Below are 19,480 nucleotides of genomic sequence, written 5' to 3'. Positions count from 1 at the left end.
ATAACATCTTAAAATTAAATCAATATATAGGGGTCGAATGTTAAAAATACAGTTCATCTCTTACGAGTGTAAATAAATTTTGGGGGAATTCAATGTAAAAGCCAACCCTAATCTCAAAAGTTCCACAAAATACATTTTCTCTATACGCACCGTATATAATACCGTATATGTAAAATTTGTTAATTATGTTCCTTTATGAGGCCCCGATTTTGTACCCTCCCATTCGGTTGCCCGATAAATAGCCAAGGGTAACCCGAAAACAGAAGGAAACCAATTCCCTCGTTTCTTTTTATTTCTTTTCTCCCTCTTTCCAAAGAGATAGCGAACAGAAAGAGAGAGAGACAGCGGATAATAACACACCCTGTAATACCCTACTGTCAATCGCAGAAGCTTTTCTTAACTTTAATGGTGCATTCCAAACTTTATTTGCTCTCGTATTGTTCAGTTTTTGGTTGCAGGTGAAGCTTCGTTCTTCTTTGATCCGTTCCTTTAAAAGCCCTATCGATAGCTGTAAGTTTGTTCCTTTCTCGCTCAATTTTTTTTTCCATTCGGTATTGGAGGTTGGGACCCTAGGGTTTCGAGTTTGAGGTCGAGTATTTCTGTCTCTGCAGTTCATTTGAATTACTGGGAGCTCTGGTTCAAAACCCTACATTGCCAAATTCCCATATTTTCTTGCACTTTCGTGGGGTTTTTACCTGTTCTGTTTCCCTTTTTTCTTAGGGTTTTTTCTTGTTTCTATCGATCTGGACTCTCATTCCAGTATGAGCATCGACACCCCTAAAAGGGGGGTTAACTAGATCAAGCCAGTTTTGAGTTTCCATGGGCGATGGAGGAGTTGCTCTTGTGGCGTCACAGTATGTCATGGAACGCTTTCCTACATGCCATGGTTTGCACTCGTATGATAAGAGCCCTAAATGCCACCTCCAGAGAAAACCAGAGAGGGAGATGGAAGTAGAGCAAGGGGAATTAGGGTTTGAGAATTCACACAATTCTGAGCGCTCCCCTGGAATAAGATCGCAAGAAGACACAAAGGGGGGCAGGGCTCATTTTGCAGAGGAGGTGAGCAGAGAAGAATCACCAAGACCTGTTGAATTTCCAAAATTGAGGATTAGTAGTGTTATAGAGAATCCAAGTAATGGAGAATACCAGAGGAACAGCGAGTTATCAAGAACTGGAACCAAAGGTAGTGATGATTTTGCAGAAGAAGCAGGTGAGTGCGATTACTCGAGAAGCAGAGGTAGCTCGAGTGAGCGTCATAAGAGGAACTCGAGGTGGGACACTTCAAGATGGGAGCCTTCAAGGTGGGAACCTTTGCAAGAAAGGGTTTCGAATTCAAAGGGAAATTTGGGAAATTGGGGCAAGAGGGAACCTCAAAGTTGTGCTCGGAGGTCCAGAGATGACTATGGTGACTATTCTGTAGATGAGTCTCGACAGAGATCAAAGAGCAGAAGGCGTTCGGATGAATATTACCATTCAGAGAAGTCCCTCTCTCACTCTAGAAACTCCAATTCAAATTCGCGGCAATATCGGGATTCTTCCTATTCTTCTTCGAGGGATTTGTCTAACAGGTATTCAAGGCGTTATGATTCTTCTTCTTCATCTAGGTTCTCTTATGATAAGCACAACCGAAGCCCTAGCTATTTAGACAGGCATAGTAACCGAAGCCCGAGCTATTCAGATAGGTCGCCTCGTGATCGTGGGCGACATCATGACTACAGAGATGGGAATAGAAAAAGTGGGACTGACAAGAGAGATGGTCATTATAGCAGAGATAGCAGAGAAGAAGAGAGATTCTCAAGAAAGGAATCAAATGGTAGGGATTCTCGAAGGTACTCTTCTTCCTCTAGGCATTTGTATGGTAGTCGCAGTGATAAAGCCATTGATGATCAGCACCCAAGTAGCCATAGTGATAGAGTTGCTGAGGACCATTTGGTTAGCAAAAGCGGCGAAAAGAAGGTAGAAGATCAAATGGAAAATTCGAATTTAGATTCAGAGGTGAGGCCTAATGCAGAGCCTCCTAAAGTTGATGGGTTTGTTGAGGAGTTGCAGTCTATGGAAGAGGATATGGATTTGTGCAGTTCGCCTGAATATGCTGTTAATGTGCGGAACCAATCAGGAACTATTGGTTTGGTGGACCAAGGGAAGCCATTTATTCGAGGTTGGTACTACCTTGATCATGTGGGTATTGAACAGGGACCTTCAAAACTGTGTGAGCTGAAACAGCTTGTCGAAGATGGGTTTCTTTCATCTGATCATTTGATAAAGCATTCTGATAGTGATAGATGGGTAACTGTTGAGAATGCTGCGTCTCCGTTGGTGGTTGTAAATTCACATTCTGTTGTTCCTGAGACTGTGACACAGTTGGTGAACCCTCCTGAGGCTCCAGGTAATGCGATGATTGAGGTGGGGGATTTCTTGAAGTCAGTTAATAGAGTTAGCCAGGAATTAGGTGCCTCTTCAGCTGCATTGGAATCTCCTTCTCAATTGGAAGATCTTCGTATTGATGAGAGGGTGGATGCTTTATTGAATGGCTTAGCTGTTGTTCCGGGAAAGGAACTTGAAAGTATTGCAGGTACTTTTCTCACTATCCCTTTTCTTTATCCGTCCCTGAAATCTCATGTTTTCTGCTGTTATTGTTACTATTTTGGTCGCTTTTCTCTTTTCCTTTGAACGTCTTAATGAGCATTTATTTGTCCGGTATTTTTGTTATTGCGATTTAATGCTACCTTTTTTTGGTTCTGGATAACTGGTAACTTGCAGAGGCTTTGCAAACTACTTTTGAGTATGCGGATTGGGAGAAACGGAATCCATCTGAAGGTATGTTTCATGTTTTACATATAAGCAAGCTTTATATTTGCAGTTATAATTTTGGAATGTATCTGTTATTTTATTGCTTTTACAAACTTGTAATTATACTGTTGGGAACATGTCTTTTAATTTGTTATTTTTTCTTACCGCTACCTATTTTCATTATACGTCCCCCCATTACACGCATGAATTATACATCAAAAATGAAATTTGGGTAAGTTCAGAGCTTTTTGGTTGATAATAGCTCTTTACATATATCAGTGATTGACTAGCATAAAAACCTTCCACTTCAATCGTGAAATACAAAGCCTTAACTATCTTTAATGTTGGATTATGGTAGGAATGGTCACAAATTTGAATCATAAATCTTATGTATGTTGGATTCAAAATTATTATGTGATAAAAGTTTCAAGTGATCTAATTTCATGTGTAAGTGATTACATTTTTTCCATAGTAATCTGTATTTTTAGTTTCCGTTTTCTTTAGATTTTTATATTTTCTGTTATTTGTCGTGTTTTCATTTTCTTTCTTTTTTCTAACCCATGTTTTTCCCTTAAGTGGCCCAGATCTTTAAAGTACCTTTCCTCAGCCAAACCAAAATGTGCTCTAGAGGGAATTACTGAGTTGGGCTTGCAGCTCTGATACCTTTACTCAATTGTTGAGGCTTTGGTTGACTCGTGACCCAACTTTGGATAAGCAAAAAAGTGAAAGTATAAATAAGATTCATGAATCATGCAAATGAACAATAGATTTGAAAATGTTGCTAAAATATTACATAATATCTGGTAACTGTATATCTCTAAAATATTTTGCATACAGTAAATGGTTTTAGAAAAGAATTTGTCGAGATTCATGGAGAAATGGAAATAAACTAGCCTGGGCGAATCTATTGTGAGACTTGACTTAAGTTTGGATCGATCTGGTTGACCTGATATACTCGTGAAAGATTTAATCATGATTGTGAATCGTTTTTAAAGCAATTACACAGAGGTGCACATGTTTTTTAGTGCTTGCTTGCATGATGTTGTTTGATATATATTTATACTTTTTATATGTTGTGAATAATTTTCAAAGCAATGATACATGCATATACAGAGGGGCATGTGTTTTTGAGTGCATGATATTGCTTGATATACATATTTACTTTTATTTGTGCATGGATATGTTTGAAATATAGCTTGTTCTTTGCAAATGATTTAAGCAAGGGTGGCTTTCGACATTTGCTAAGGGAAAAATGCGTTAGTACCGCATAAAGCATGGTGGTTGATTTGTTGACATTAACCACAACATGTTTTAATGCTCCCAATTGGGCTGATACCTGAGAAACCCATGCTCTCTGTAGTTTCCTCACATTTGCTCTAGGCAATTGAGGAAAATTATATCCTATACTTTAAGGGTCCGTTTGATGGCACCCTAGTATTCTAATATTCTAGGATAATATAAATCTTATGTAATTCTAATCATATGAGTTTACATGCCCTTTTTGATAGGATCAAATCATAATTTTTAATATTTAGATAACTCCCAAATATCTGAATCTCCAAATATTGAACTTAGCTGAATTTTGTGGGATTTGATTTCTATGCCTAAACTTATTGCGTCTCTCTCCCTCTTTCACCCACTGATCTCCCTCTTTTGTGCCCTCCCCCTTTTGACATCCACCCTCCTCCCTTTCTCTCTCAATCTCAATCTCTCTCTCATGATGGATTGCCCTCTCAATCTCAGTCTCTCTCTCTCTCACGGTGGATCGCCACCCACTCCTTTTCTCAATCTCAATCTCTTTATCTCTCATGGTGGATCGCCACCACCCCTCCCTTTCTCTCTCTCAATCTCTCTCTCTATCTCTCATGGTGGATTGCCCTCTCAATCTCTCTCTCATGGTGGATCACCAAAGAAAGCGTGGTGAATCACAAGAGAAAGAAATCCAACCCCTCTCTCTCTAAACATTAGGGTTTTACTCTTATGCTCATCTGCTCTTCTTCTATCTTTGTTGAAGCTTGAGCTATGAGCTTTAATGGAGGATGGAAAATAAAGTTACCCAGATGTCCAGCTTTTTCATGACCAACATTATAGTGTCTTGGATGATTTCAAGCTTTAGCACGATCCATTTTAAAGACCATTTAAATCTCCATTGTTGAAGACTAAGATCAGATAACTTAGAGATGAAAGAATAAAAAAAAATTTTACTTAAAAATTCTCTCAAAAAAAACTTAGAGATGAAAGACCATTGTTTCTCTTTCAAATATATGTGGGCAGTCAAACAGGCATAAAAAAAATAGAATACGGATAATAGATAATCTTAATATACGGAAACCTAGCAATGCCTTCATTCAAATTTTAGAAAATCTGAATTTTAAAATTCAGTTTTGTCAAACATACCCTAAATTAGAGGGTGGGGTTTTATGTCCAAAATATTTGAAGGATATATTCAAAGCTTACTATATACGATGTGTTTTAAATTTTCAACGGATTTCATCCACAAAAAGTCATCATCATCGTCAAAGCCTTTTCCCAACTAATTGGGGTTGGCTACATGAATCTTGCCATTCTGATTAGCGAATTTTGTGCATGCGTGAATGCCTGTGTTCATTATATAGTTTTGGCATGTCATGAATGCCTCATTGGTATCTGCAGGTTTTATGAGGTTCCGTGACAGTTATATGGAAACATCGAGGCACTATAGGGATGAGGAAAACAATAGGGCTTATGAAAGCTTGCATAAGGAAAGCCCTTTGCTGAGGTTTGGATACCGATCAGGTGTGCTTGGGGAAAAGGAATTTGCACTTCCAAAAATTGACTCCAGCCAATGGTTTACCGGAAGGTGGTCTTGCAAAGGTGGTGACTGGAGGAGGTGCGACGAAATGGCCCATGATCGAAATTTAAAGAGGAAAATAGTGCTTAATGAGGGTTTCCCACTCTGTCAAATGCCAAAATCTGGGTACCAAGATCCTCGTTATCATAGGCATGACGATCTATACCATCCTATGAATTACAAAAAACTTGAGCTTCCTCCCTGGGCTTATTGCTGGTTGGAAGAAAAATTTGATCATCCCCAACCAATGGATGCTGCCTCGGATAGTCATGTTGCTGCTACCATGGGACATGGTTCAATTGTGTCTATTCAGGCTCAATCAGTTAAGACAAGCAATGGTGATTTAAACAAGCAAATGGTTTTTAACCGAGTAACCCAGTACAAAGCTGTGGTAGCAAAAGGTGCTAGAGGATTAACACAATCGGTTGTGAGGAATAACACCCTTGTAGTAAAGATCCATGGTTCTTTTGTTTCAGAGTTGCATGCACGAGCTCATAATAATGAATTTCACTCCTTGAAACCTGAAATGGAGCAGCCTTCTTCTGTATTGGATGGTAAGAGCATGCTTTGTGGTGATGCTTCCCGACCTAAGGATTGGCAACATGACCTGAAAGGCTCGCATGGCCCCACTTCTAGTGATAATGCTCCACCAGCTCATGTTCTTACCAAAGATGAATTGAAGCTGCATTTAGGGGAGTGGCATTACCTGGATGGTGCGGGTCATGAAAGCCATCCAGTGTCTTTCAAAATGCTGCAAGATTTGGTTGCAAATGGCACTATTCAGAGATTTAGCAGTGTTTACAGGAAAAGAGATAATATATGGGTTCCTATAACTGGTCCTGCTCCTCCTGATCCCTCTATTGAAGTATCTGGGGCTCCTATGTCTGTGTTAGAAGCTCGGAAACCAAGCTTGGATAATGATGCTTGTGATAGTGGTGATTTACGACGAGAACAGGTGGTTACAGAGAAGAAATCACCACTCAGTTACTTTCATGCATTGCATCCACAATTTATTGGATATACTCGTGGCAAGCTTCATGAACTTGTAATGAAATCTTATAAGAACAGAGAGTTTGCGGCAGCTGTAAATGAAGTTTTGGATCCATGGATGAATGCAAGGCAGCCAAAGAAGGCTCCTGAAAAATTAATGTCATGCAATTCCTCTACATGGGTTTCTTTGAGCATGAAAAGTGCTATTGCCTCTTCTCTAAACTCAGGTGTTGTATCTATGAAAATGCTTTAGTTTCTTTGGTCTTCTTGGTTCTCTGCATGCTTTATGTTTATCATTTTTGTGGTAGACTGCATTTCTATCTGTCTACTTAGAGTTATTTTGCTATACATTCCAGGCTATGTTGATCCACAATCAGAGTATGGGACTCCCACAAACAAAATGGAAAGTGATTTAGCTAGGACCTCTAAAGACTTCAATCGATTTGGGAAAAGATCTCGGTTGTTAATTGATGAGAGTGAGGAAGAGGATGATACTGCAATGGATTTGGGAAAGTTGCAGAGTGCCAATTATTCATTTGATGATTTATGTGGTGAAACTGCTTTTCCCCAAGAAACCTGTGCCAACATCGCAACTGGGTCGGATGGTTGGGGTCTGCTGAATGGTCACATTTTAGCGAGGATATTCCATTTCTTACGAGCCGATTTTAAGTCACTCGCAGTTTCTGCTGTCACTTGCAAGCAGTGGAATATGGCAGTTAAGTTTTACAAGGATTTATGCGTTCAGGTTGACTTGTCATCCATGGGTCTCAATTGCACTGATTCCATATTCCAATACATAATGGTAGGTTTCGATTCTGTTCAATCCCATTTTCATTTTCTGTTTGTTCTATATAATTATTTTTCCTGTCGTTTACATATTCTCTGGTTTTATTGCATTGGCACATTACAGAGTGGTTACAACAAAGAAAATATTACATCTGTCATTCTGATGGGCTGTATTAAAATTACTGCCCGAACACTCGAAGAAGTTCTGCAATCCTTTCCTTCTATAGAGTTCATAGATAACAGAGGGTGTGATCAGTTCAGAGAGTTGACCACCACTTACCTGAAAGTGAAGTGGAAGAAGAGCCGTGGTTTACATTATGGAAGTGAAACAAAGATTTCTGATGATTCACATCACAAAATAAGGAGCCTTAAACAAATAAATGAGAAAAGCCACAACTATCTCGGAGATACACTTCGTCACAGTCAATACAAGCGCATGAAGCTGATTGGAACTAGAAAAGCTTCACTTTTGGATGAGCTTCGCATGAAGGGATTGTATTCTAGGAAGTCGCCTTCTTTGCCTGGTGGAAGATATAAAAAAATGGAGCATTATCTTTCTCTTCGTTTGAAGGAAATCATGAATGAGAACACTTTTGCATTTTTCATACCGAAGGTAACACTAAAATTCTCCTGCTTTCTCCTTATTTGGGTCCAGGATAAGATTTCCCACAACAAACTCCTCCCGACCTCTCTCTCTCTCACACACACAAGCACACACACCTTTTTTATTTTTTTGCTCTCACGGCTTTTTATATCTTTTGTTCAGGTTGCAGAAATCGAGGATAGGATGCAGAGTGGTTATTATGTTGGCCGTGGCTTGAAACTTCTCAAAGATGATATCGGTCGAATGTGTCGAGATGCCATGAAGTACGTGCTGCTATGTTTGATTTTTTGAGCTTTCATCAAATGCAAATGCATTGGCTATGCTTTTTTAGTTTCACATGTAACTGTTCTCTAGCTTGTTATTTGAAGGTTTCGCTGACATACCGCATTTGGTACAGAGCAAACAATCGAAGCGATGATGGTGAAGATATGACTCACATTATCAAGTTATTTATGAAGTTGGTCACATATCTGGAGGACAACTCTAAGTCATTTTATGGTGGTTCACGGACAGGATTTTTCCCTGCTGCCTCCAACCATAAGAAGAAACACAAGAAGACCATGAAGATTGGAAAATTGAGTAAGAGAAACATCGCTTCTTATGATAATGGCTTCTTCGACTCTGGAGAATATGCATCTGACCGGGATAGCAGGAGGCGGTTGTCTAAGTTAAATAGAAGATCTTTTGATTCTGATACTGAAACATCAGATGAAGCAGAGCTCTCTGAGGAAGTCTCAGGGGATGAGGAGGGTACTTCTTCTGACTCTGATGTTGATACGGGTGTGCATTCTGATAATGAAGATAGAGAATTGAGTGGTGACAGGTATCAGATGGTGGATGAGGTCTTGGAATCGGTAACTGAAGATCGTGAATGGGGTGCTCGAATGACAAAAGCTAGCCTGGTTCCTCCTATCACACGCAAGTATGAAGTCATTGATGAATATGTTGTAATTGCGGATGAAGAGTATGTTCAGAGGAAGATGCGTGTTGCCTTACCTGAGGATTATGAGGAAAAGCTTAATCAACAGAAAAGTGGGGAAGAGGACATGGAAATTCCTGAGGTCAAGGATTATAAACCGAGGAAGAAGCTTGGAGATGAGGTCCTGGAGCAGGAAGTATATGGTATTGATCCTTATACTCATAATCTTCTTTTGGACACTATGCCTGAAGAGCTGGACTGGCCCCTTCTGGAGAGGCACTCATTCATTGAGGAGGTGAAAATTCTGTGTGATTTATTTGTAGCGTGTTATTCTAGTGAGTGTGCTTATGCATGTGAAACTAAGATTTGGAAAGGATTTCAGGTTATTCTGTGTGTTTTGAATAAGCAAGTGAGACACTTCACTGGTACGGGATGCACTCCTATGGAATTTCCTCTGCCGCCAGTGGTTGACGAAATTCTCAAGAATGCTGAAAAGGATGGTGATACACGCATCATGAAGATGGCTGAAGAACTGTTGAAGGCCATGAAAAATCGCCCAGATGACAATTATGTGGCATATAGGAAGGTATGTGTCAACCTTTTGGCTATGCATGTCAGGAGAGGAACTTTATAGGGCCACTTAATTGATTTGAAAACTTCTAGTTATGCTGAATAGTTCAGACACACCTTTTTCTTATTGGTTTCTTAATATTTGTTATTGATTTCAGGGCCTTGGAGTTGTGTGCAATAAGGAGGAAGGTTTTGGGGAAGATGATTTTGTTGTGGAATTCTTGGGGGAGGTATGAACTTGAAAGCAGTTCTTTTTAGCTGGTGGCCATGCATTGGCTGGGGACTTGCTGTTTTGTAATTTGTGAAGAACCTTGGATTCCTGAAATTCTTAAAGTTTCAATCTAGGATTTTTTTGACTAGTATTTTAGGAGAATAATGTCATTTTATGATGTATGAATTGGCATTTTTGTTATCATTATTGTCATGGAGACAATTTATCGCTAGCAAACTAGTATGTAGAATATCTTATGCCTTAATTAACTTTAGAATTTGTATCATATGAAGGGTGCAGTTTGTATAGAGCCTAGGGCTTCAAATAGTGTCCAGAAATGTTCAATGTTGGAAATCTTTGTGATAGCCTTAAAATATATTTTCATCTTTATTTATAAAGTTTAAAGCTTCAAAAATAGTGTAAATCGACAAATCTATGAAAACTTGAAAATCTTGAAAATAGATGGTCCAAAAATGCGTTACAAAATACACTATTTCCAAAACTTGAAATTCATTTTTTTCTCGAGTCCATACTTCTTGATGTCCAGATGATCAATTTGAAGATATTTGGGCATCAAAACAACCTCTTCTAGTGAAATTTTTGTAGTAGGCTCCAATTTGATTGCTTAGAGCCTCGGCTCTATATAAACTTTTCCCTTATATGAATTCAGATTTAAATGCATAGTAATTTCTTCTTTTTGATATAGGTTTACCCAGCATGGAAATGGTTTGAAAAGCAAGATGGGATTCGATCCCTGCAAAAGAACAATGAGGATCCAGCTCCCGAGTTTTATAACATATATCTGGAAAGGCCAAAGGTGTTATTCTCCTGCCTTTTTGACTATTTTGTACTTGTGAGGCTATGTTATTTTTATTTTTTTAGGTCAATTGGTTCTTGATGTTTATTTTACAAAATTATCTGCAGGGTGATCGAGATGGTTATGATTTGGTTGTAGTTGACGCGATGCACAAGGCAAATTATGCGAGTAGAATATGCCATTCTTGCCGGCCTAATTGTGAAGCAAAGTGAGCCCCCAGTTTTCCATTGCTTCCTGTTTTTTATTTTTCAATAACCTACTCATAGCATATCATAAGTAGTAGTGGTGATTTATTAGACCGGTAAATCTGGGAAAGTGCATAATTTAATTGTGCGTGGTTGATGATTGCATGTGTAGGCTACTGGGATCAATATGCTGATATTATGGCTGTTTTTTATTTTGAAATTACGAGCATGGTTTTTTGATATGTAAATTACTAGAGAGTCTATATGTTGCCCTTTCTTGCTGTGGACCCTTTATTTCAAAAATAAGTTACTAGAGTTGTTCATATGAAAATTTCTTTCTTTATAGATTCTTTATTTTAAAAATTACCAATGGTGGTGACTCCCTGTAACTAGAGTCTCACTGTTAAAGACTCTTCAACAACGCTTCGGTTTTTTGGTCCTTGTTATTTTCAACAGTGGCATATTATCATGTTCTCACTCCATACTGTAGAATGTCATGTTCTAGTTCTAGATTTCTTTCTCCTCCACTTGGACAAAAGGATTATGCATTAATTTTTTGAAAGAAAAGGATACTAATGGTGGTGAACCGGTTTAATAATCATGCATTTATGATATTCAGATGAGATAGAGTAGAGAGAACGATTGCCACGTATTGAAAAGAAAAAGAATAACAGATGCCATGTATTCTGATGGTTGTTGGGCCAACAACTCATGCACTTGTTGAAGTTTCCGATTAAAGAACTGTTTCTTGTGACAGCCCCTAGAAGTATTATGTCTACAAATTAAAGCATCATAAACCGAGTTAAAGGCATTTGGTGGTCTTTTTCATTTAATGGTTTTCATATGATAAGACAATAAATCTCTATTTGTTTCTCTCTCTCTCCCCGCCCTTGCCCCCCCCCCTCTCTCCTTCAATAAATCATGGGTTGTGCTTATTATGTGCAAATGGCATCCCCTTTACTTGGATAGATGCTCATAGTGATCCTTTGCCGGAAAGTGGAAGCTCCCAATATTTCCTCATTATGCAAATTTTTTTGTGCTCTTAATATATGCCTAGTATCATTTAGGGAGTGAAACGATATTTGCAGGCTATTCTGTGTCTTGTCAGATATGTTATTTGATGTTCTTGCGACTGTATTCAAGTCTAAATGTAATGATCTGTCTGCTTTATGTTGAACAGAGTTACTGCAGTAGATGGCCAATATCAGATTGGAATTTACACTGTGCGGCCTATAGGATATGGTGAAGAGATCACATTTGACTATAACTCTGTGACTGAGGTGCATGTTGTCTCATTTGCAGCTTTCATTGGAACTTGGGTATGATATTTGTCGATTTCTTAATGTGAATTAGCTCCTTGGTTGCAGAGCAAGGAGGAATATGAGGCTTCTGTTTGCTTATGTGGAAGTCAAGTTTGCAGAGGAAGTTACTTGAATCTGACCGGTGAAGGAGCTTATCAGAAGGTACTGTTTGATTCCTGCTCACCATTGGTAGAATTGTTTTTTACTCAATGTGTTTTGTCATGGTTGCTTCATTTGATAGTCTTTGCAGAATTTGTTTTATTGGATAACTTTCATAATTGGCTTGCGACCTGACTTGGAATGTAATATATGAAAATTTGTATGTATTAGGTATTGAAGGAGTGTCATGGACTGCTGAATCGGCATCAATTGATGCTTGAGGCTTGTGAAATGAATTTTGTTTCGCAAGAGGACTATGATGACTTGGGAAAGGCTGGTCTTGGCAGCTGTTTGCTTTCTGGATTGCCTGACTGGCTCATTGCTTATTCAGCTCGCCTGGTACATACTTGCACCTTATTAACTGCTTATATTTTGCTTTAAGCTTTCACTTTGGTATCTCTTACTTTTTTGCTTCTGTTGAAGGTGAGGTTTATAAATTATGAAAGAACTATGCTCCCGGAGGAGATTTTGAACTATAATTTGGAAGAGAAGAGGAAATTCTTTTCAGATATTTGTCTTGAGGTTGAAAAGAGTGATGCTGAGGTTCAGGTAATCATTACTTACTCTTGATCTGTGAGGGCTTGTGAGGTAGAATTATTTCTTACTATTTTCTATTGCATCGTGCCAGGCAGAGGGTGTGTATAACCAACGGCTTCAAAATCTGGCAGTCACACTTGACAAGGTGAATTGGTTATTCTGACGTTTGCACACAAGTATTTTCATGCACATCGTTGCACACATACTGACTACACACATCCTCTCTGAGCAATCATGAATGTTTGCATTTGCACATGTGGCCCCAAAACTGTAGATCCTTCTGCTTTGGGCGATTGGAAACATATTTTCTGATTTGCACAATGGACAGTGTACCCTTGATTTAAGTTCCATTGTTGCCTGACCTAGAGATGACAAACTTCATTTACTAATTGAAAATCAATTGGAAGTACAATTAATGCACATGAGTCCTTATCTTTTACTCTTTTGGCTATGAAAAGAAAGATATGTATGTTATGATATTAGGGATTGTCTAAAAGATTGATAAGTAATGGAAGATTAATTTGTTTTTCATGAAGAATGAAAAAACCATTTATGCAAAACATGATATATTTTTGGGTTGCTTATAAAATCTGGGTACGGAACTAAGGAAAATCTACTTTCTTTCTATAATATAATACGCACATGTATTATCACTTTATAGTAGTCCTGAAGATTTAGTAAAATATGTTGCTAGAAATTGTTACAATTGATATTTATTTATGTCAAATGTATTTGCTTTGCCCATGATATTATATATGTATGTCTGTTTCGGTCAATATCAGTAAATAAGTTGCATTTCTATAATTTTTATATTTTTATTATCTTCCCAACCGGGATGTTGCGATGAAAATTTTCTAGTTAAGTCAACTGGGACTTATGCCACTCGATATTGAGCATTGCTAGGGTTTTGAAGATGTAATGCATGATACACATTGCATTTGCTTAGAAACGTTAATTTGGCTGGATGTTGCCCATTATGCATGACTGACACTAAATCGGGCTTATCCTGATTACGGTGGTGCCTGAACTGAGTGCAGGACACTATGAGAGCAATGTTCATGAATTATAATAGGTTCGCAGAATGGGTTGTATTTGGTCGAATTTGTTTTTGTGTCTGACCACCTATTTAAAGGAGCCAACAGCCAACTTTACCACGTGCTGATCGACAAATTCATGGATGTCATTGCTTATGAAATTTAGCTAGTTATGAATCTGGACATGTGAAGTATCTAATTTCTGTTCCATCGCATTGCGTTGATAACTCCTATTTTTGGTTTAAAACTAATCTAGGATCACAATTTATTTATTGTTGCAGGTTAGGTATGTTATAAGGTGCATATTTGAGGACCCAAAAAGAGCACCGCCGCCACTGGAGAGACTAAGTCCTCAAGCATTAGTTTGTTTCCTCTGGAAAGGGGAAGGCTCACTGGTTGAGGAACTATTGCAGTGCGTGGCCCCTCATGTGGACTCAGACTTGCTAAATAGCCTGAAGTCCAAAATTCATGCACGTGACCCAAGTGGATCTGATGACGTGGGTAGAGAGCTGAGAAAGTCTCTGTTGTGGTGAGCCTTGGTATCCTGATGTTTGAGTAAATGTTTAATAATTGCCTCTTTTTATACATGCATTTTATTTGATGGGCTTTTATTTATGCTTGGACTATCTCTTTCCAGGTTACGAGACGAGATTCGGAGCCTACCATCTTCGTGTAAGTTTCGACATGATGCTGCTGCAGACTTAATACACATGTATGCATATACAAGATGCTTTTTCACAGTCAGGGTGAGTAAGCCATGTAACACGATTATGGTCATACACGTCTTTTTTCTTTCCTATGTCAAGTGTCTATAATTGTTTGGGGTATGAATGTACCAAAGATTTACTCTTTTGTTGGGAATTATGTGATGGCTAACTTCAGTTAGAAAGTGCAGGATTACAGAACTGTCACATCGGCCCCAGTGTATATAAGCCCACTTGACTTGGGTCCCAAGTATGTGGGTAAATTAGGCTCAGGATTTGAGGAGTATCGGAAGACATATGGTGAAGGTTATTGCCTAGGGCAGCTGATTTATTGGCATGTTCAGACTAACGCAGATCCTGATTCGACCTTAGCAAAGGCGAGGAGGGGTTGCTTGGCTCTTCCCGACATTTCTTCTTTCTATGCAAAGCCTCAGAAACCACCTCCCAAATTTTCTTATGGCCCCAAAACTGTTAGATTAATGATGGCTAGGATGGTTAGTCCTGAAATCTTGACTTTTAATGCCTTTATTCTTTGCTTCTTGTCTTTTGGGTTTTGTATAAGGTGTGTACTCCTTACTATGTTGTTTTGACTGAACCAGGAAAAACAACCCCAAAAACCTTGGCGTAAGGACCAGATATGGAAGTTCAAAAGTACTCCGCGAGTATTTGGTAGTCCAATGCTAGATGCGATTATGAACAGATCAGCATTGGACAAAGAAATGATGCAATGGCTCAAGACTAGGCCGATTGCTTGCCATGCTCCATGGGACCAATGACAGGGAGTTAACGCATTTGTTTTGGAATGATTATTTCATTCTTTCTTTCCTTTTTAGCTTTTGATTCCCTTTACTTATTGCGGAGATGGTAATCATTCCAAAACATAACTGTGTTACTCTTCCATTCCTGTGTACAGGTTTTGTACCTTGTATTCATTATGTAGCATTGGTTTATAATAGTTGCAAGAATTATTTTCTCTCTTGTCCGACTTTGGCTTCTTTCAAGCCCTTTCAAGACCTTTTTTACAATGCTTATATATTCATGTCAGAAAGAATTGAACATATACATGCCAGTACTTGATTCCTTTTATCACATGTACAAACTCAAATGACATGTCATTGCTTGTTTTTTTATCTGAACTTAGTTTCGTGTTACCATTTTTCCAGTTAATGAACCTGATGCATAAGATCTTATAATAGAAGCCAGGTAGAGGAATACCAAACCGTTTTGTTGATCATTAATGTTGGGAAATCTTGCTTTCCAACATTAGACGTTTCAGTTGTACTATGCCTTTGGTAGGCCATAAACCCAGAGAACACACCATAAAGTTCTGACCTTGAAATCTCTACCTTGAGCATCCGATCCTGACATTGTAAACCAATGATTGCCGACTCCAAACCTTGACAACTCATAATCCCTAACCTTGAACTGCAAATGACGACCATTCATCTGGTCTACAGGCCCTGAAGCAGGTGCCTAAAATCCTGGGATATTAATTTTTTTCAAGTTATCCCATGTTAAGTTTTTTCAAGCAGGTGTCCATGTTATCATGTTATCCCATTCAGATTGTGCTCCAGTTCTCTTTCATTCTTGTATCCTGGCTCTTTGGAATTTTATTGCTTGGTAATATTGAATTCTGTCAAAACGTTATATGTGTATTAATGATGCTTGATACTGAACTTTGTGAAATTCTTGCAACACATTTGAATATCTCCGTGTATAAGGCCCAGCCATTAATATCAGTCAGGACTCAGCTACAAGCATTTTTTGAGATCAGTGACACTCGTTTTAACTCTGACTTCTGACTACTTCAGATTTAGATCCATTTGCGATAATCGTCCTCATGTCATAACAAAGAAGTGCCCTTGCTAAACTGTTTCTATGCGTAATGTGGGATGGAAGGAAATTGTTTTCCACTTATGAACTTTTGATGTTCCAAACTTCAAATGCAAATACCAATGCTTATCTTTGATCTGATGGTTCTGGTTCTTGCGAACAATGTTCATTGCATCTGCTGCTGGTTGTCGGGTTTTCTTATTAGCTTGGCTGCTCAGAGGGTTGTGATGCTGGAAAATTTGTAGTTGCTTCTTAGAGATTATTCTTAACTTTGCTGCTCAGAGGGTTGTAGTGGTTGAAAATTTGCAGTGGCTTCGTAGAGATTATTCTGCATCTACTTCTCCTTCCTATTTTCAGGTGCACACCTTCTTCAAGGTGGTTAATTACCTTGTTTTTTGGGAGTAACATTTGTTGGAATTTCTAATTACTTCGTTTTTTGGTAGTAACATTTGTTGGAATTTCTTCTGGGCCATGCCCCCTTTCTTCTGAGGTGTTTGACTATCCGCTTTTGATTGCAAGTGAATGGTTGGTGAGTTTAGGTTGGAGTTTCCTGATTCGACTAACTTGATGGCAAAACGCTTTTTTTCTTTCTTTTTTTTATTTTTTCCTTTTTCCTTTCCTTGATTTGGCAAGCATAATTAAAGCCGAAACTAACTTGGGATTTATATATTGTTTCCCCTGTTTGCTTTTGAGGTTTTTCAAAACAAAACCAAAGGGATATATGACTGCGGACAGGTCGAAGGGAAAGTGGAAATCCTGGATTGTGCGGAAACCGCAATCCTCGATCCACACCTAAGTATAAATGGTGTGGTTACGCGTGTGGATTAAACCAATAAGAAACTACCGCAGGGTGGGTATGTTTTGTATTATAAAGTAACTTACCTATGGGTAAATAAATAAAATAAATGGAATTGTGAGATACATATAAGAACGTGGACGTGACAAAAGTGGCCTAACTTTTTCTTTTTCTCCCCTTCTTTCTTGCGAGAGAAGGAATCAAAGCGCGTATGGGTGTGGTCCCTGTGCAACCTAATCTTGTGGTCAGAGAGAGAGAGAAATCATCCTGGGAGAGCGAGAGAGTCCATCTCCCCTGTGAACCTGAAGAGGCAGTTGCAGAGAGAGAGAGAGAGGAAGAGAGATTGTTGCCCCTGTAAAACCTGCTTTTGGGAGAGAGAGAGAGAGGGAGAGAGATTGTTGCCCATCTAAAACCTGGGACAGCACCGATCTGAGAGAGACGCTTTCAAGGCCTGTGGATCTGCTAGAGATGCTTGGAAAACCTACTTTATAGAGGGACTATTTCCCATGAAAAACTACTTTTGAAAGCGGCAGCTGCGGAGCAAGGGGCAGAGATTGGAGTTTTGGAGGGGCCAGCTGTAGATCTGACCAGAGTGAGATGATCTCCCTATGAATCTATGGCAACTGTAGATCAGAGAGAGAGAGATCGGTGGTCTGAGATCTTAAGAGAGAGAGAGAGAGAGAGAGAGAGAGAGAGAGAGAGATCCGTGGTCTGAGATCTTCAGAGAGAGATCCATGATCCGAGATCTTAATGAGAGTTAAGGATCATCCTGCAAAGTCTGTTCTGAACCAGTGGCTGATGAGAGAGAGAGAGAAAGAGGACTTGAGATGCTGTGTATATTAACCCAAATTTTTTTTTTTTTATCTTTAAAACCCCTGGAGGACAGGAGTTACACGCAGCGGCCCAGGTTGGGTTTCACTTTCTCCCTTCGTATGCTTCTCCTGAAATGAATCACGCTTTCTTTACTGAGATTTGTAGAACATTATACACTATGATTCTTATGAATCGGCTTCTCAGCAAAAAAAACAAGAAAAAAAAAGAAAAAAAAAAGAAAAAAAAAGAAAAAAAAAGAAAAAAAAAGAAAAAGAAAAAAAGATAAGGAAGTTAGTAAAATCAATTTATATAACAAAACAACAAACGCTTTTGGGGATTTAGGGTTTCACTTTGTGAATACCTTGTGGCGTTCCTTGGGAAATAGGGGATTTAGGGTTTCACTTTGTGAATAGCTTGTGTCGTTCTTTGGGAACTAGGATTTCGTTTGGTCATTTTACTGATTCCAAAATGCGTGCTATGTCAATTTTGGTAAATATTGTGTGATATATCAATTTTTTTTCCCTTACCATTCAAGTAACTTCTACTTACCAAGCTTTTCTTAGAACTGTTTTTTATACATTTTATTTCTTTCTATTCGCTTGTGCCTTAAATGGTTAGGGCACAAAGTATTGATCTGAATCGGTGATTTCCACTATGGATTTTCTGCCCTATAATGTTAGGGCACGAGGACTTATCCGAATCGGCAATTCCTAATATGGATTCGTATGCAAACATATAAGGTGATTTTGGTCTTCACTAGACACGGAATACCCCCACTTCTACTTCCTGGTTCAGGTTGGAGGTCGGTCCCGATTTTTAGAAAGCTGCTTGTAACTATCCTCCAATTTTTATGTTATTTATTTTTGTATCTTGTTAAGTGTCTTATCTCTCTTTTTTAATGGTTGGGTCTGTCACTTAATTGCTGTGTCTGCCTACTTTTTTGTTTTTCCTGGCCTGATTTTTCCGCTGAAAACATGCCTTTTTTTATTTTGATTTTTTATTTTTTTTAAACATTTTTCTGTTTGTGCTTTTTATTAGTTTTCCCCTTAAAGAGGGCTTTAATTTGATTATTATTATTTTTGTGTTATTTCAGGGAATGATGCATTTTCTCGGATGCTTCTTCTGTAGAGGTACTTAACAGGTGTCTTTCATGTCTGCGCACAATGGGAGAAAATGAACTTGTAATATAAAGGTTATTTCATTAACGATCAAATGGGGGAGAGGCCTCTTTGGAATCTGGTAAATTCAGGAAAGGAGTTGGGAGGGGGTTATTATGTCCTTTATTCACCCAATTGGGACTGGAAAAATACTGTCAAAAGGTCGATTGTTTTTATTTTTTTTATTAAAGTCTCAAAATTTTGATTCCTTTTGAATTACCGGATGACTAATTTTAAAGGCAAATATATTTTCAGTTCCTAGGTCTCACAGAATAATAGGAAAACCCGAAAGGGTACAAGTAGGAAACGATTTCGAGTTTTCAGAGGATGAGGATAAGAACACTTTGACAAAGAAAAAGTTTGAAAAATTAGAAATAACCATTATCAGTGTATTTTTGGAGATCATTTTGTCAATTAAAAGTTTTCCAAACTTCCTGTATATAT

The 19,480-nt window shown here is 38.4% G+C and overlaps 1 protein-coding gene and 1 long non-coding RNA gene across 3 annotated transcripts; both read left to right on the top strand.

The window, feature by feature from the left end:
- Positions 1-262: 262 nt before the first annotated feature.
- Positions 263-15,495, top strand: SDG2 (SET domain protein 2). Its single transcript, XM_006851098.4, has 21 exons — positions 263-510; positions 721-2,572; positions 2,761-2,817; positions 5,443-6,837; positions 6,967-7,412; positions 7,521-8,009; positions 8,163-8,263; positions 8,398-9,214; positions 9,302-9,505; positions 9,648-9,719; positions 10,407-10,517; positions 10,625-10,725; positions 11,883-11,982; positions 12,070-12,165; positions 12,334-12,501; positions 12,586-12,711; positions 12,791-12,844; positions 14,015-14,262; positions 14,371-14,479; positions 14,629-14,931; positions 15,037-15,495. The coding sequence occupies exons 2-21, from the start codon at positions 820-822 to the stop codon at positions 15,211-15,213; spliced, it is 6,927 nt and encodes a 2,308-aa protein (XP_006851161.1). The 5' UTR covers positions 263-510; positions 721-819; the 3' UTR covers positions 15,214-15,495.
- A 1,851-nt stretch (positions 15,496-17,346) lies between these two features.
- LOC148783229 (uncharacterized) lies at positions 17,347-19,252 on the top strand. 2 transcript variants are annotated; one of them, XR_016050619.1, is made up of 2 exons: positions 17,347-17,973; positions 18,973-19,252. It is a non-coding gene; the product is annotated as an uncharacterized LOC148783229 (long non-coding RNA). The 2 variants fall into 2 exon arrangements; XR_016050618.1 differs by having other exon boundaries at positions 17,347-18,681.
- Positions 19,253-19,480: the final 228 nt, after the last annotated feature.

Source organism: Amborella trichopoda, chromosome 2 (genome assembly GCF_054954075.1).
Source record: "Amborella trichopoda isolate Santa Cruz 75 chromosome 2, AtrichopodaSantaCruz75HAP2 v2.0, whole genome shotgun sequence".
NCBI classification, from domain to species: Eukaryota; Viridiplantae; Streptophyta; class Magnoliopsida; order Amborellales; family Amborellaceae; genus Amborella; species Amborella trichopoda.
Note: the sequence above shows the minus strand (reverse complement) of the source record. Positions and strands in the feature narration are given on the sequence as shown.

Coding starts and splice junctions, on each gene's coding strand:
- SDG2 (XM_006851098.4), top strand. CDS start 820: ATGGGCGATGGAGGAGTTGCTCTTGTGGCGTCACAGTATGTCATGGAA. Junction 9,215..9,301: donor GGCACTCATTCATTGAGGAG/GTGAAAATTCTG, acceptor AAAGGATTTCAG/GTTATTCTGTGTGTTTTGAA. Junction 12,712..12,790: donor AGAGTGATGCTGAGGTTCAG/GTAATCATTACT, acceptor GCATCGTGCCAG/GCAGAGGGTGTGTATAACCA.